The following is a 16,483-nucleotide window of genomic DNA, read 5'->3' as shown; positions in this document are numbered from 1 at the left end:
TTAGTTAAAGCTGTATTTATGGATTTATTTCACAGATAAACCTATCGTTTTGCTACATAAGACATTAATTGATAAGGAGGTGACATTTGGACTCTCCAAATTGTTGCAGCCATTGCATGGTATGCATCTACAGATCTCAAATTTCTTTCCCAAAATGGTTGTGTTCTACTGAAGAAAAGGGATTGCATCAGGGTAAATGAATAATAAGATTGTTACAATTTTTGAACCAATTCTTTAAAGGGTTTGTGTTGGGTAATATACAAAAATAAGTTGAGGAAACAGAAAAATCTGCTGAAGCTGGTTGTGTTAAAATTTTAAGTTGGCTCAATTTTTTTATTTTTTTTATTTTATTTTTTTTACAGTGTACAAGCACTATTTTCCTCTTTCAGTTTGGGTCAGTTTCAGACAATTTGTCAATGCCTTTTTTTGTCTGTGTTTTAATAAATAGCAAATGATGTACTATAGTCAATTTCTCCTTTATTTATTTTCTCCCCACACTGTTAAAAATAAATGTAATTTTACAGTTAATGGTCTGTATTATTTTACAGAATTTTCCTGTTTTTCCATTATACAATATAATACCTGTTATTTTACAGATATTTGCTGTATTTTAAAGTTCTACCATTATATTTACAGATAACTGCTTGTATTTTGGTATTACAACAATTTTTTACTTTTAAAAAGACATTTTCTGTATTTTTACAGAGTAATGTGTAATTTTACATAATCTTTACAGATTTTTCCTGTAAAAATAGGAACAAAAGGTATACCCACAAATCAACAGTCAGTCACTGTGTACTGTCCAATTATTTCGACAGAATTTTATTTTGATGCTTCGGGAAACATTTGATTTTTTTTTAAGTTTCATGCCAAAAAGTATAGTATTGCAGCAGCATCTATGGGCATTCTTTATTATAAATCATGCATTAAAAATGAACAGTGAGGTTACAATGTACCCTTGCCTATTTACTTGAAATCATTTACACTATATTCAAATATATATATATATATTCAATAAATTATGGAATATTCTAAGCAGTAGTATAATGTTGCCTACTCAAATAAAGATTTTTTACAGTCTATGGTGTGTGCGCACAAGTGATGACGCAGTTTCAAATCGGCCGCCAAAACTTTTCCGTTTAGTCCCGCCCACAATGCAAGCTGCAGAGCTGCTCTCGACAGTAACGGAAGGGCGCGCGGATGATTTGAATTTCAGGCTATCCATTATGAGCTGTGTGAGAAAATATCGCGCTCTTTCACTGAGACTGTTTTTCGATAACTACAGCACATTTTGATGATACCACAGCGGACATCATGCCAACCGATCACCGACTGAGGTAAGTCTTTCATACTACAAATAAATACTTAATGTGCAGCACGCGTCTTTCAAATTTGTTTTAATGCAAGAAAGATCCGTTGACCTCAAAACAAGCTTTTGTAAAATTGTTATTCATATTAAAGTCCGTTCAAGTGCATGAATTCTTTGCTCATATGGCAGTAACTTACCCGCCAAGTTTTGAAACTATTTAATGGCGGGACATTTTGAAACGCTGAACGTGGCTAATGTCTGATGTTGAATTGTCATTACATATTGGATCGTTAATTATAAAAACTGCACCTATCCAGATGAATGGACAGTTATGCCCCTATGTAGTAATGTGATGCAGCTAAGTCAAAGTAAATAATATACATTTCTCTAAATGTTTATATAGATTTAGCTACCACATGGCAGACCAAGACATCACTGTTAGCCTTTACTTCTCAGCTTCCAGACCATTGTCTCAGTGGAACATATACTGTAATGTGTGAATGTAATACAAAGTATTTGAATATTTATTATTATTATTATTATTATTAATTTTTTAAATTGTGGTTTCAGATCGGGTGGAAAGACTGGAGAGCTAGAGCAGATGAGCATGGCAATCCAGGTGTGAAACAGTGAACTTTTAACTTATTTTATTTATTTATTTTACCTGAAATCAGCATGGACAAGTGTTCTCTTGCCATATGAAAATGCAACATATTCTTTATTTTATTTTCGTGCAGCCGTTTTTGAGGGTTTTTTTGTGCAAGCGGTTCTTGTTTGTGTATAATTTTCAGTTCCTATGTGGTAAGGGGTGAATAAACAAACCAAGGACCATTTAAAACCAAAATCAGTGTAAAACAGCTACATGAAAAGATGTCTGTGAATTTTATTGTATGAGGAGAAGCACTTTTAAAGAAATCTACATTATGTAATGTGTGAAATCTCTGGCACTATGCCAACAGTCATTGTCATTTTAAACGGAAGCAAAAGTTTTTAGTTAAGCCAAGGTGCTTGGACAAGTTCTGGTTTCTAGAAATCATGAAAACATGTAAGGGTGTCTAAGGAACTACCCTCCAGTTGTTCAAGTCTTCCCTCACAGGTAGGTCCTTCAGGGTGTTGTGGAGGGGTGAGGTGTCCAATTCGTAACATCTAGCTTCTGGGGTACCTCAGGGCTCAGTGCTTGGAACACTTCTCCTCTCCATGTACATGACATGACTATGGGTCTGTCATTCAGTAATATGGCTTTTCATATCACTGCTATCTAGTGTTGTCAAAAGTACTAACTTTGGTGCCAAGTCGGTACTGAAATTTTAAAATGTGACGATACCAGCATTTCCTGGCATCCCAGTATTTCACTGACTTGATACCAAAGTCTACTTTTGACAACAGTATTGCTATCCTAATGACACGCATCTTTACTTTTCATTCCAGCTGGATGTTCCGACGGTTGCTGCTTGCATCTCAGCCTGCTGGATGGACATTTCTTGCTGGATGATGAATGACCTTCAACTCAACCATGTCAAACTGCTCATGTTTGCAGCCAACCCAACTAGGGATGCAACGATTATAGATTTTGTTGGTACGATTATAGTCTGAGGAATAATCACGGTTTCACGATTATTACGATTATTATGCATTTATTCATTTCACAACATAAAATCACATAAACACTCTTTAGATATTAAAGTGTTATTTATTGCTGCCTTTTGAAACAGAAATAACACAGTAACCAATAATACTGCACAAAATAATAATACTAAAGAAAAAAAAAAAAGTCCATCTCTCCTATTGGAATTAAAAAAGGTGACCTCTGCTCTGTAAATATCCATGTCAGTATTTCCCTTTTGAAAATAACAAATGTATTTGGTGTTTTCATTTCATTCTTTCTACATTTCTTTTGGACCTGAGGTACAGAACTTGGAAAGATGGTGAAAAATAAATTGACTTATGAATAATACTATAACAGGGATGATAAATCACAATATTAATGAAGTATTATTAATATATGACTAATATTAACTTTATTTATCCCACAGAGGACACTGTTACTAATGAGGGGAATAAACTAAACTATTATTGTAATCAACTGTCATCAATACTTATTCATTTTAATAATCTTTATTCATCTGATTTTACATAAGGCCTGAGAAAATCATGTCTATTATTTTGGTTTGTGAGATCGAGATCGAGCTGCCCACAAACATTTAGGAGGACAGAAACGTGTTGTCAACGCTGCCCAGCGACTTTCATTAATAAAATAGCTTAGATACTGGATCGCTACATTATATTAATCAGCAAAGAGGGGGTAAAATGACTGTTTAAATAACTAAACTCAAATCTTCATTGTTTGTAGTGACGCAGATGCAGGTAGGCTAAAGCCTCGTTTATACTCGCGCCTGGCTCCGCTTCGCGTGCCTCCGCTGACTGCGCGCGCTTCACACACGCGCTCGCGCTCTCTCTCACCGCACTATTTCATCTCTGAAGCGGCAGAATGTTCGAGCTAACGAACGTCGCGTCAGGTGGTCCTTGCCTTCACGTCGTGCATTAAAATCGTTTATTGCACAGCCAGAACAGGTTGGCTAGCTGTGCATTATCCCTTATGTATTCACTCTTTAACAGCGATTTTTACGGCAATATTGATGTACCCAAATTTAAAATGGTCCCACACTATCGAATTCAGTCATTTGTCTGGTGGAAATAAAGGATCGCTGTTTGGTTCCTCTGTCATAGTTAATCTAGTAGCCTCCGTGTCTCTGATAAGCACGGCATTTTAAGCTGGTGCACCGCTAGTGTAACTTTGTTTTCGTTTTGCTCATGTTTCAACAGTTCTATTCCATACAACAGAAACACTCGGTGTAGCAGAGCCTTTACGATTAATTAACCGTGACGTTTTAAAGCGCGGTTAATCGTAAAACCGGTAAATCGCTGCATCCCTAAACCCAACACGTATAAACTTCACCAACCACATTGCACTGCCTGATCCTGTGGATATACCTTGTACAACATTAGGAAGATCAGGCCCTTCCTTTTGGAGCATGCTACACAACTCCTTGTCCAAGCTTTTGTTCTATCCAGACTGGACTGTTGTAATGTTCTCTTGGCAGGCCTTCCAGCATGTACTCAGACCTCTGCAGCTGATCCAGAATGCTGCAGCAAGAGTGATCTTTAACTAGCCGAATAGAGCACACGTCACACCTCTATTCATCAGTTTGCACTGGCTGCCAATTTCCGCTTGCATCAAATTGAAAGCACTGATGTTTGTCTGCAGAACAACCACTGGCTCTGCACCCCTATACATAAACTCATTACTTCAGACCTGTGTCCTCCAGAAGCTTGCGTTCTGCAAGTGAATCACGCCTTGTGGTGCCATCCCATAGACACAAAATCACTTTCATGGACCTTTACTTTGACTGTTCCCTGCTGTTGACGTAAACTGCCTAACTCCACCCATTTTCAAGAAATGGCTAAAAATGCATCTTTTCATGAACACTTGACCCATTAATACTAACTCTTTCTGTTTGTAAAAAAAAAAAAAAAAAGGGACTTTGTATGTTGCGTTGGATAAAATGTAATTGTAAATGTATAAAGGTATACAGCAATTTCCTTTTAATGTAGGTATTTTTGAATGTTCTAAATGATGTATTAAGTATGTATTTCCTATCATTTTATTCTTCGTGTAACTTGACGTAAATGTGCAGGTTCCTTTAAAATTATGCATAAGTACAGAATAGATTAATTTTACAGAAATTGGCTGGTAATGTATTTCTAAGTACTATGCTTGTTTCTCTGTCCAACAAACATTTTAAACTATAATACTTATGGAAAATGAACAATTAAAATGTATATCTAGAGACATTTGTCTTTGTATTCTATACTTACTACATTTTTATACAATATTTCTTAGTTATTGTAGCTAATTTTTATTTTATTTTAACAGAAAATGATTGGAGGTAGACAGCCATTTCATAAAATAACTGCTAAATACCTTTTAATTAACAGATTGGTTGAAATTGTGAGATTGCTTATGTAAAAGGAAGGATTAATCCTGTAAATATACAAACTTTTTTTGTGCATATTGCAAGTTTTAAAGATATTTCGTAGTTATTGTACATGGAAAAACTTTAATTTAAAAGTAAATTACTGTAGATGGACAGAGCAGTTTTATAAAATAACTAATTAAAACCCCAAATTTACAGAGATAAAACTGAAAGTCGGTTGTTTTTCTTTGTAATTTGACATAATTTGTCAGTTTTTCTATAGTTTAAAAACATATTATCAACAGTAATATACTGTAATTTAATTAATTTTGACTGTAAAGTCTATTCTGTATTTTTACAGTTTTTGCATGTATTTTTGTGAAATGTATATTTTCTGTAATTTAACGGAATCCGTCTGGAAACTCTGCTGCCAGACTTTTTGCCGTTTTTTTACAGGATTTTTTTTTACAGTGATCTAGAGAAAACATTGTTTGACATGCTTGTATACTGTACATCATTTACTATGCATACTAGAGATGTTAATTATGTATTGTATATGTAATGTATTATAATAGTAATAATAGTAATAGTAATAATGTTAAATGCAGTATAATAGTATTTAGTAATATAAGTAGTGGAAAATTGTATAGAAATGGTAAAATTATAGTAAATAGTGTGAAATTACAGCGCAGCTGTAAAATTGAACAATTAATCATAATGCATTAAGAGCCAGGGGTTTAAACTTTTGAACATCTTAGTTTCTTTAAAGATCATATTTCTGAATTTAGTACTGACCTTTACATTTATATCATTCGTTTATTCGTTCATTCGTTCGTTCGTTCATTTTCTTAAACATTGTATAATATTTGTCTATGAGTCCTTCAGTTGTCAAAATCATACAGTCACCGGAAAGGGTTCAAATATGCAGGAAATGCTGGTAAACTGTTTAACTGCTCAGGACAAATAAGGGCCTCATGAACATCTATCACAAACATAACAGGTTTTGATAATTTATGTAGCGACACAGTATTCAGAAACAAGGGTATGTAAACTTTTGAACTGGTTCATTTGTGTATTATTGTTGTACTTTCTTCAAGGCAAAGTGTTTGACATCTCAAATTGTGTCACCTTTAATGCAGAGGAACAGAGCAATTTTATTTAACAGAATCTGCATTCATTGGGAAAAAATTATGAATTGATAAAAAATGATGATTAATTTCTTCTTCAGGTGCATCTGGTGTTGAAATAGACGGAGTGTCGATGATGGAGGGAGATTCAGTCACTCTACACACTGGTGTTGAAACAAACCAACAAGACAGAATTAGATGGTATTTTAAAGACACTCGCATCGCTCAAATCAATGGAGATCTCGGTAAGTTCTGTACAGATGTTCAGTGTAATGAAGGTACTGAGAGATTCAGAGACAGACTGAAGCTGGATCATCAGACTGGGTCTCTGACCGTCACGAACATCACAATCACAGACTCTGGACTCTATAAACTACTGAAAAGCAGCAGCAACATCGACAGTGCAAAGAGGTTCAGTGTTACTGTGCATGGTGAGTCATGTTTGAAAGATACTCCTGCATGTAAATCACACCATTCATGTTTTATTAGTTGTCATTTTGCGATAACATCTAGAGGTGATTTTTATTCTTACCTGCATATTCATTTACATAATAGATTTAATCAAAAACACATTTGTTGTTAAAGTGTAAATTGTAGATGTAAAAATTTAGTTCAGAATGATATACAACATACTGATTTTCATTGGTTTTTAGTTTTATCAGTTACATTCGAACACTCGTCTACTGTATTTAAATCCATCTCTTATTTCACATTCAATTTCTTTTCCACCCAGCAGGAATCCAAAGTGCAAAGTATTTGGTTTAAAATGTTTTTAATATGTGAATAATTTAATATCCACAGTTCTTCAATTTTATGTGATGTTTCCCCGCAAAAGATCCTCCAGCAGCTGTTGGTTTGTGTTTCAGATGTTCCTGCTGCTGAACGAGATAAAATGAAGAGAAAGTTAGTGAAGGAGGGAGAATCTGTCACTTTAGATCCTAATATAGTAAAAAAAACAAATGATTTAAAGATGTGGTATTTTAATGATACTCTCATCATTGTAATCACTGGAGATCAGAGTAAGATCTGTGCAGATGAACAGTGTCCTGACAACTTCAGAGACAGACTGAAGCTGGATCAAACTGGATCTCTGATCATCACAAACACCACAACCACAGACTCTGGACTCTATAAACTACAGATTAGCAGCAGCAGATTCAACATCATAAAGACATTCAGTGTGACTGTCACTGGTGAGTATCCTTTTAGTCATTCAGATCTTTTTCCACTTCAACAGTGTTAGAAAACAGATATATCTAAATCGACCCAGAAAATGTTTTTGTTTGAAGAAGTGAGCTTTCACTCAATATTACAATAAAGCCCCGGTTTCACAGACAAGGTTTAAGCCTAGTCCTAAAATCTAAGTCTGAGCTGTTTCAACTGAAATAAACTTGCACTGGCTGATCTTAAAATATAACAGTGCCTTTGTTTTGCCTCAAGATGCACACCATTAATGTTTTTTTTTTTTTCTAAGTACGTTTATAAAAATTACTTAAATATCCTAATTGAACTATGGCCTAATCCTGGTTTAGTTTAAGCCCTGTCTGTGAAACCAGGCCTATAACAGATGAAATCTATCATCTTCACATGCACATCAATCTAACAGACAAATGCCACCTTATGAATTTGTAACTTTTTAACTCTATTGTTAATAGAAAAAAAATCATAATATTAGCCAGTTTTCCTGTGAACACTGTTTCTTATTTTTCTTGCTGTTTTAGCTGCTGTTCCTTACAAACTCACCAGATAGCACCCTTATCAAATAAATCAATGTAATACAAATTTATATTAAATATCAATCAAAAGTTGTGGTATAGTTGTTTATCAGTCCATCTCTAGTAATAATGAGTGTCTGTCTTTAGCTGTTCTAGATTTAACTGCTGTTGCTGTTGCTGTTGCTGCTGCTGCTGCTGCTGCTGCTGCTGTTCTGTTGGTTGCAGCTGCTGGTTTGATTTACTGTTGCCGCAGGAGATCTTTACAAACAGGAAAAAATGGCAAGTATTGCATAAAGTTGATTCAACAAGCTGGAATAGTGAGATTTACTGTGCAATAAATAAATAAATAAATAAAAAATCTTTAAAAATGTGTTAAAGTATGTATATTTATTCTAATTGACCAAAGTAAAATTTTGTTGCTTTGTTCAAACAGGAGAAATTATGCAGCACAATGATTCTGACCTGGTGAGACACTACTGTATGCACACAAAATCTGTCTGTGATGTCATTTTAAACCAGATTAGACCAAAACAATGTGTTTTTTTTTTTTGTTGTTGTTGGAGTTTGTTTTGGGAGTTTGAAACATCTTGCGTTGAACTACCATTGGTCTGTGGTGATTACACAGTAGGTAGGTGTGGCTCTGGGGCTCCACCTTCTTCTCCAGTTCATTTATTCTGTTCATTCCCTCGAGATCAGACACCTGCCAGTAAAATCATGAATGCTCTGAAGAGCTGCTTTATAGAAACTGAAAATGTTATTCTAACTTAAAGCAACACCAAAACAATTTTTCATATTCAGTAGTGTAAAGCTGCTTGCTTTAAAACTCGATTGTATAAAGTGATATATAAATATATGTAATGACTGAAGTGCCGAATTGCTGCTCATGCAAACATATACACATTGAATTAGGAAGCTTTCTTAACTGCTGTTTTCTCAGCAATGCTATTTTTGTTGTGTGTTTATTTTGCTATTGAGAGGAAAGTGCACAGCACATATTTACATGTTCATCTAAACACTGCTCTCAGCAGTGCTGGTGGTGTTAGAACATTTGCAAACAGTATATCGCTGGTCACGTACTTCAAACGTATTTTTACACTTGAAGTGAATAAGGAAAATAACTTTACCATGAGAATATCAGGGCCTTAGGTGGTATGTATATGAGATTTCTGTGTGAAAATATGTTTGGTTTTATCATCCCAAAAAACACAGATAATAATGGACACAGATAATAAGAGAGCATTGCTCCAGTGCAGGGATGGGCAGTATTTCAAATACATGTATTTAAAATGGGTATTTTAAATACAAAATACTATTTTGTATTTTGTATTTAAATACAGTGGGTACGGAAAGTATTCAGACCCCCTTAAATTTTTCACTCTTTGTTATATTGCAGCCATTTGCTAAAATCATTTAAGTTCATTTTTTCCTCATTAATGTACACACAGCACCCCATATTGACAGAAAAACAGAATTGTTGACATTTTTGCAGATTTATTAAAAAAGAAAAACTGAAATATCACATGGTCCTAAGTATTCAGACCCTGCTGTAGCATCCAATTCATTGACAACTACATAAACATTCACAGTGCTATCTTTATAGTTAGCTTGCTGATGATTCTGGATTTTCAGTCAAATACATGCTGTTTTGCTGTGTATAAATCATATAAAATGCTTGAAATGGTTATTGCACTACTATGTGCATGACTTTAACATTAAATCAAGGTGATCTTGCTTTTGTGGGAAGAAAAACATGCTTGTCCCAGCAGCAAATGTTTTCCCATCCATCATATTTAAAGTTTATGGCCTGCACAACTCAGAAACTTGGGTATAAAATTATAGTAGAAAGTAGACAATATGACAAAGGCATTCATGTTCTAATTTCCAACTAGAAGTCATATTTACAAAATAAAATAATAATAAATAAATAAATAAATACATACATAAACACACACTTGGGATAGCTTGTGAAGGCAGCATAATATAAGGTGAGGATGTCATGGTCTGTTGTACTTGTTTATTAAGGTTAAAATGGAACACCATTCAGATTTGCATTTAGTTAGCAATAGCATGAAGGAAAAAAAAGAGCACTAGCAAGGGGACCATAACATTAACACTTGTCAGTCCTGTTAGTTTATTTATTTATTTTTTTGGTCAGATTTTGGTTTCATCAACTAGCTAGTCAAATGTGTTCAGTAAACTTTAATCATTACTGCTAGCTATTGCAATATGACAATACTTATTTTGGCGATGATATAATGTGTAAATCGATTGAAATTTTACTATATCATTTATAGATCGTCGTGGTATGCAAATATAACTGTGGAGCTTTTAGTGGGCAGAAGCTATTTACACGTCAGAGCGATAAAGAAACATGGATAAATGAGTAATAAGCAGCTTTCTGCGTGTATGTGCCCAAGACAAAGATAACTATAATGCTAATAATAAAGATGTACATTTAAAAAAAGTGTTCTAAGGTCATACTCACACTAGGCACAGTTGCCTCGTACTAAAGCCCAAGCACGATTGTCCTTTTGCTAACAGACAGATATCAGAGGATTATTACAGAGGCAACTGAGGTTAATGATGGAATTTGCAACTTTACTCACAAACTACAATACCTGTTCATCAATAAGATAAGAACCAGACCCATTATAAATCTAAATGTTCTCAAATTAAATTAATTGAAAGTGTGATATCCAAATAGTAATAATAAAGATTTTTGCTGTCGTAATGATAATATTGCAATTATAACATTGCGACAGATGACACAACAGCATTGTATACTTAGAATACACTAATGTAGTTATCTTTATAAGTATCGGTCTTGGCGTGAACAGGCCTTAATAGTGTTACATCACTGGATGGCCAATTTCACATGTATTTTCAAAATCCAAAATACTGTATTTGTATTTAAATAATATTTTTCCCACACAGTATTTTTATTTTAAATACATTTTTATGTATTTGTGCCCATCTCTGCTCTTGTGTTGATTAACTCCAGAATGAAGAACAGAGATCTTTACATTCAGCATACTTTAGAGAGAAAAAAAACAAAAAAAAACATGTTTATTTAACTGAATCAATTGTTTTTTTCCATAATATTTTGTTTTATCTTCTGGGAATCTGTTTTACTTCTTTCAGGAGAAAGGTGGAGAAACATCGCCCCTTATTCAGACTGAGACCCCACAGACAGATGTTGCTGATGGGCCAGTCATCGATGAAGTTGAGACCCTGCGGATGGATGTTGCTGATGGGCCATCTGTCAATCAGGCTGAGACCCCTCAGACGGGTGTTTCTGAAGGGGCACGCGTTAATCAGCCTGAGACCCCTCAGACGGGTGTTGCTAAAGGGGCATGCGTTAATCAACCTGAGACCCCTCAGACGGGTGTTGCTAAAGGGGCATGCGTTAATCAACCTGAGACCCCTCAGACGGGTGTTGCTAAAGGGGCATGCGTTAATCAACCTGAGACCCCTCAGACGAGTGTTGCTAAAGGGCCACGTGGTAATCAGGCTGAGACTCCTCAGATGGGTGTTGCTAAAGGGACAAGCGGTAATCAGGCTGAGACCCCTCAGAGAGGTGTTTCTGAAGGGGCACACGTTAATCAGCCTGAGACCCCTCAGACGGGTGTTGCTAAAGGGGCATGCGTTAATCAACCTGAGACCCCTCAGACGGGTGTTGCTAAAGGGCCACATGGTAATCAGGCTCAGACCCCTCAGACGGGTGTTGCTAAAGGGCCAAGTGGTAATCAGGCTGAGACTCCTCAGATGGGTGTTGCTAAAGGGCCAAGTGGTAATCAGGCTGAGACTCCTCAGACGGGTGTTGCTAAAGGGCCAAGTGGTAATCAGGCTGAGACTCCTCAGATGGGTGTTGCTAAAGGGACAAGCGGTAATCAGGCTGAGACCCCTCAGAGAGGTGTTTCTGAAGGGGCACACGTTAATCAGCCTGAGACCCCTCAGACGGGTGTTTCTAAAGGTACAAGCAGTAATCAGGCTGAGACCCCTCAGACGGGTGTTGCTAAAGATACAAGCGGTAATCAGGCTGAGACCCCTCAGAGAGGTGTTTCTGAAGGGGCACACGTTAATCAGCCTGAGACCCCTCAGACGGGTGTTGCTAAAGGGCCACATGGTAATCAGGCTCAGACCCCTCAGACGGGTGTTGCTAAAGGGCCAAGTGGTAATCAGGCTGAGACTCCTCAGATGGGTGTTGCTAAAGGGACAAGCGGTAATCAGGCTGAGACCCCTCAGAGAGGTGTTTCTGAAGGGGCACACGTTAATCAGCCTGAGACCCCTCAGACGGGTGTTTCTGAAGGGGCACACGTTAATCAGCCTGAGACCCCTCAGACGGGTGTTTCTAAAGGGCCACGTGGTAATCAGGCTCAGACCCCTCAGGTTGGTGTTTCTGAAGGGGCACGCGTTAATCAGCCTGAGACCCCTCAGACGGGTGTTGCTAAAGGGCCACGTGGTAATCAGGCTCAGACCCCTCAGACGGGTGTTGCTAAAGGGGCACGTGGTAATCAGGCTCAGACCCCTCAGACGGGTGTTTCTAAAGGGCCACGTGGTAATCAGACTGAGACCCCTCAGACGGGTGTTGCTAAAGATACAAGCGGTAATCAGGCTGAGACCCCTCAGAGAGGTGTTTCTGAAGGGGCACACGTTAATCAGCCTGAGACCCCTCAGACGGGTGTTTCTGAAGGGGCACACGTTAATCAGCCTGAGACCCCTCAGACGGGTGTTTCTAAAGGGCCACGTGGTAATCAGGCTCAGACCCCTCAGGTTGGTGTTTCTGAAGGCACGCGTTAATCAGCCTGAGACCCCTCAGACGGGTGTTGCTAAAGGGCCACGTGGTAATCAGGCTCAGACCCCTCAGACGGGTGTTTCTAAAGGGCCACGTGGTAATCAGGCTCAGACCCCTCAGGTTGGTGTTTCTGAAGGGGCACGCGTTAATCAACCTGAGACCCCTCAGACGGGTGTTGCTAAAGGGGCACGCGTTAATCAACCTGAGACCCCTCAGACGGGTGTTGCTAAAGGGGCACGTGGTAATCAGGCTGAGACCCCTCAGACGGGTGTTGCTAAAGGTACAAGCGGTAATCAGGCTGAGACCCCTCAGACGGGTGTTGCTAAAGATACAAGCGGTAATCAGGTTGAGACCCCTCAGACGGGTGTTTCTAAAGGGGCACGCGGTAATCAGGCTGAGACCCCTCAGATGATTCTTTCTAAAGGGACAAGCGGTAATCAGGCTAAGACCCCTCAGACGGGTGTTGCTAAAGGGAAAAGCGGTAATCAGGCTAAGACCCCTCAGACGGGTGTTGCTAAAGGGAGACGCGGTAATCAGGCTGAGACCCCTCAGACAGGTGTTTCTAAAGGGCCACGCGGTAATCAGACTGAGACCCCTCAGACAGGTGTTTCTAAAGGGCCATGCAGTAATCAGACTGAGACCCCTCAGACAGGTGTTTCTAAAGGGCCACGCAGTAATCAGGCGGAGACCCCTCAGACGATTGTTTCTAAAGGGACAAGCGGTAATCAGGCTAAGACCCCTCAGACGGGTGTTGCTAAAGGGAAAAGCGGTAATCAGGCTAAGACCCCTCAGACGGGTGTTGCTAAAGGGAGACGCGGTAATCAGGCTGAGACCCCTCAGACAGGTGTTTCTAAAGGCCACGCGGTAATCAGACTGAGACCCCTCAGGCGACTGTTTCTAAAGGGCCACACGGTAATCAGGCTGAGACCCCTCAGACAGGTGTTTCTAAAGGGCCACGCAGTAATCAGGCTGAAACCCCTCAGACAGGTGTTTCTAAAGGGCCACGCAGTAATCAGGCGGAGACCCCTCAGACGATTGTTTCTAAAGGACCACGCAGTAATCAGACTGAGACCCCTCAGTCAGGTGTTTCTAAAGGGCCACGTGGTAATCAGGCTGAGACCCCTCAGAGAGGTGTTTCTAAAGGGCCACGAGGTAATCAGGCTGAGACCCCTCAGATGGCTGTTGCCAAAGGGGCATGCACCCCTTTTAGTTTGAGCAAATAATGTTACCATCACTTTCATCATAAGAGTGCACTTCCCCAGTAAATTCTGCATCTGGCTCATATTCACGATCTCAACCATATTCTCAAAACTATAATTTTCCACATCTTTAAAACTTAATATTTTTATCACTGGTAGGTTATTTACATCATCCACCATCAAATTACGGTATATTTGAATACTTACAGTAAAGCCATTCAAGCCATTTTAAGTTTTGCAGATGATATTCTGTGGTAATTATCAGTGAACCATATCATAATTGTTTATCAAAAATGTCCACCTTGAGGAATAAAGGTGATGAATGAAAACATCAGTATGTTGAATTTTAGATACAGGTTTATTTACTAGAGCTGTGGAATATAATCGTTTTTACAGTGCATCACAATTTTGATGTGAAAGATTCTGCATAAAATCCAAAGAATCTTTTTTGAAAAACGTAATTAAATATTCCTATCACTGTTTTTATTGTAAATAAAGTAGGCTACTCTTGGTATATATTATTTAAAAAGGTGTGTATGTCAGCAAAGTACTTGAGCCACTTGTTTTGGTTTCGGTTTTATGAAAGGCACATGCATGAAATGAGAAAATAAAGTGTGGGACATGCTCAGTGTTAAAGAGAGTTATTAATCGCAATAAGCCACAGAAATCTCAATGTTTTACTCACACTGACTGACACACACCAGAATCATGTGCACAGAAAGCCTTCTCTCTCAAACAGTGTGTGATCCCGAATTCAGTTTTCTTTAGTGGTGTATTGCACGTGAATGGTAGGGTGCACACAGAATTATTTCAAAATATCTGTCTTGTATAATTGAATCGTTAAGCTCTGAATTGTAATCGAATCATGAGGCAAGTGAATATATATATACAGTATACACCTTATTTAATCAGCAAGCCTCACTTGTTTTGTCAATTATAAACTGGTGTTTTCAAAATGCCACAGCCCGTACCCATGCTTTGGCTTTTGGTTCATATGTTATTTATGTATGTGTTTATTTATTTATTTCTGTGTGTGTGTGTGTGTGTGTGTTTGTGCCAAAGCTTTGTGTTTAAAGAAATGTGGAAAGTTCATATACTCATTTATATATTGTACATATTTTCAGTGTGTGAATGACTAAGTTGAATAAATTGAAGAACTGAGTTTTTGCCCATACCTCCACCTCTTGTCATACGCCATTTTCTCATTGTTTCTCACGGGCTAATTTCCTTATTCTAAATTCCTTCTTCATTTGTAAGAGTATTCTTGTTAATGTGCTTGTGACCTAGTTGTGCATGTACAGAAACCTGATGGCAGTCTGCTAAAGCGTGTCCAGTTTACTTTCAGTTTCATTTTCTGCTGCAATCTTCTGTAAGTGGTAGGGTAGAGTGGCGGAAAATGCTTAATGCTTAAAATGTTATATTTAGATTTATAATGCTTTTAGCTTAAAATTAAAAATAATATAATCAATAATTATAAATTACAATATTATAATAGCCTATTTGAATAGTGTTAGCTGATGCTAACTGGCAAGCTAACTAGCTGATGGTATTTTTTTAATATAAAGTTAAAATATTTTTATTCAACCAACTAGTTAGAATACATTTAATGGAAACAAATGATTTGATGCTCAGAACAGAGTAACTACAGTAATTAAGCCATGCCCCCTGGGGGCGTTTTACCCCACCTGGCTTTCTGCTTTACCCCAAGGGGGGGTTTCCCCCCACTCTACCCCTAAATGTGCGAGCGTTCATGAATGTAAGTTAATTTATCTTTCTTTACCTGTCATATTGTGATAATGTTGCCGCTGCATGTCAGATTGTTGTCATCAGTCCATATTGTAGTTCATGTGGAGAAGTGATGAACGCGTGATTTACGTGCATATGTTTAATGCCATTTATCGTGTTGTATTTAATATTAACGTATAGAGAAGATAGATGTACACTGAGGTGAATGTTTATGTTTACTGTATACATACGGATTCTGATATCTTGTTTATTTCAGACTAAACCACCTCTGTTAACTTAATGACTGTACAATGCTGGATAATGTAAAGTGACACATCCTGAAGAGATAAACAGTTTAACAATCATCTGTCTCCTGTCACACTTCTTATTGGAGTTTTGCTGAATATTTCCAATACTTAGTAAATGAGACACTGTTTTATCGCCATCTCTCATGCTCTCAGGGCTGCTTTGGACTAATGACTTTTGTAGATATTTATGACTGCATCGAAAAATTTTAAAACATGGAATTCTTTTGAAATAGATTTTCCTTTTTTATAAAAAGAAGAAAAACAAATATGGCCTGATATTTGAAAGCAACTCAGTGGAAGGTTTTGGCTTTCTGAGTCGCCATGCAGAGCA

At 37.6% G+C, this 16,483-nt stretch overlaps 1 protein-coding gene across 1 annotated transcript; it reads left to right on the top strand.

Moving 5' to 3' along the window:
• Window positions 1–1,041: 1,041 nt before the first annotated feature.
• Window positions 1,042–14,143, top strand: LOC131530242 (mucin-2-like). Its single transcript, XM_058760392.1, has 10 exons — window positions 1,042–1,337; window positions 1,880–1,928; window positions 2,738–2,885; window positions 6,512–6,841; window positions 7,277–7,603; window positions 8,273–8,404; window positions 8,559–8,590; window positions 11,267–12,898; window positions 12,945–13,764; window positions 13,824–14,143. The coding sequence occupies exons 1-10, from the start codon at window positions 1,315–1,317 to the stop codon at window positions 14,141–14,143; spliced, it is 3,813 nt and encodes a 1,270-aa protein (XP_058616375.1). The 5' UTR covers window positions 1,042–1,314.
• Window positions 14,144–16,483: the final 2,340 nt, after the last annotated feature.

This window comes from Onychostoma macrolepis, chromosome 22 (genome assembly GCF_012432095.1).
Source record: "Onychostoma macrolepis isolate SWU-2019 chromosome 22, ASM1243209v1, whole genome shotgun sequence".
NCBI classification, from domain to species: Eukaryota; Metazoa; Chordata; class Actinopteri; order Cypriniformes; family Cyprinidae; genus Onychostoma; species Onychostoma macrolepis.
This window is presented reverse-complemented; position numbering and strand designations above follow the sequence as displayed.

Bases quoted from the DNA above. Each gene is read 5' to 3' on its own strand.
- LOC131530242 (XM_058760392.1), top strand. From the start codon at position 1,315: ATGCCAACCGATCACCGACTGAG. The intron at 1,338-1,879 runs GTAAGTCTTTCA...TTGTGGTTTCAG, and splicing joins CCAACCGATCACCGACTGAG to ATCGGGTGGAAAGACTGGAG. The intron at 7,604-8,272 runs GTGAGTATCCTT...GTCTGTCTTTAG, and splicing joins ATTCAGTGTGACTGTCACTG to CTGTTCTAGATTTAACTGCT.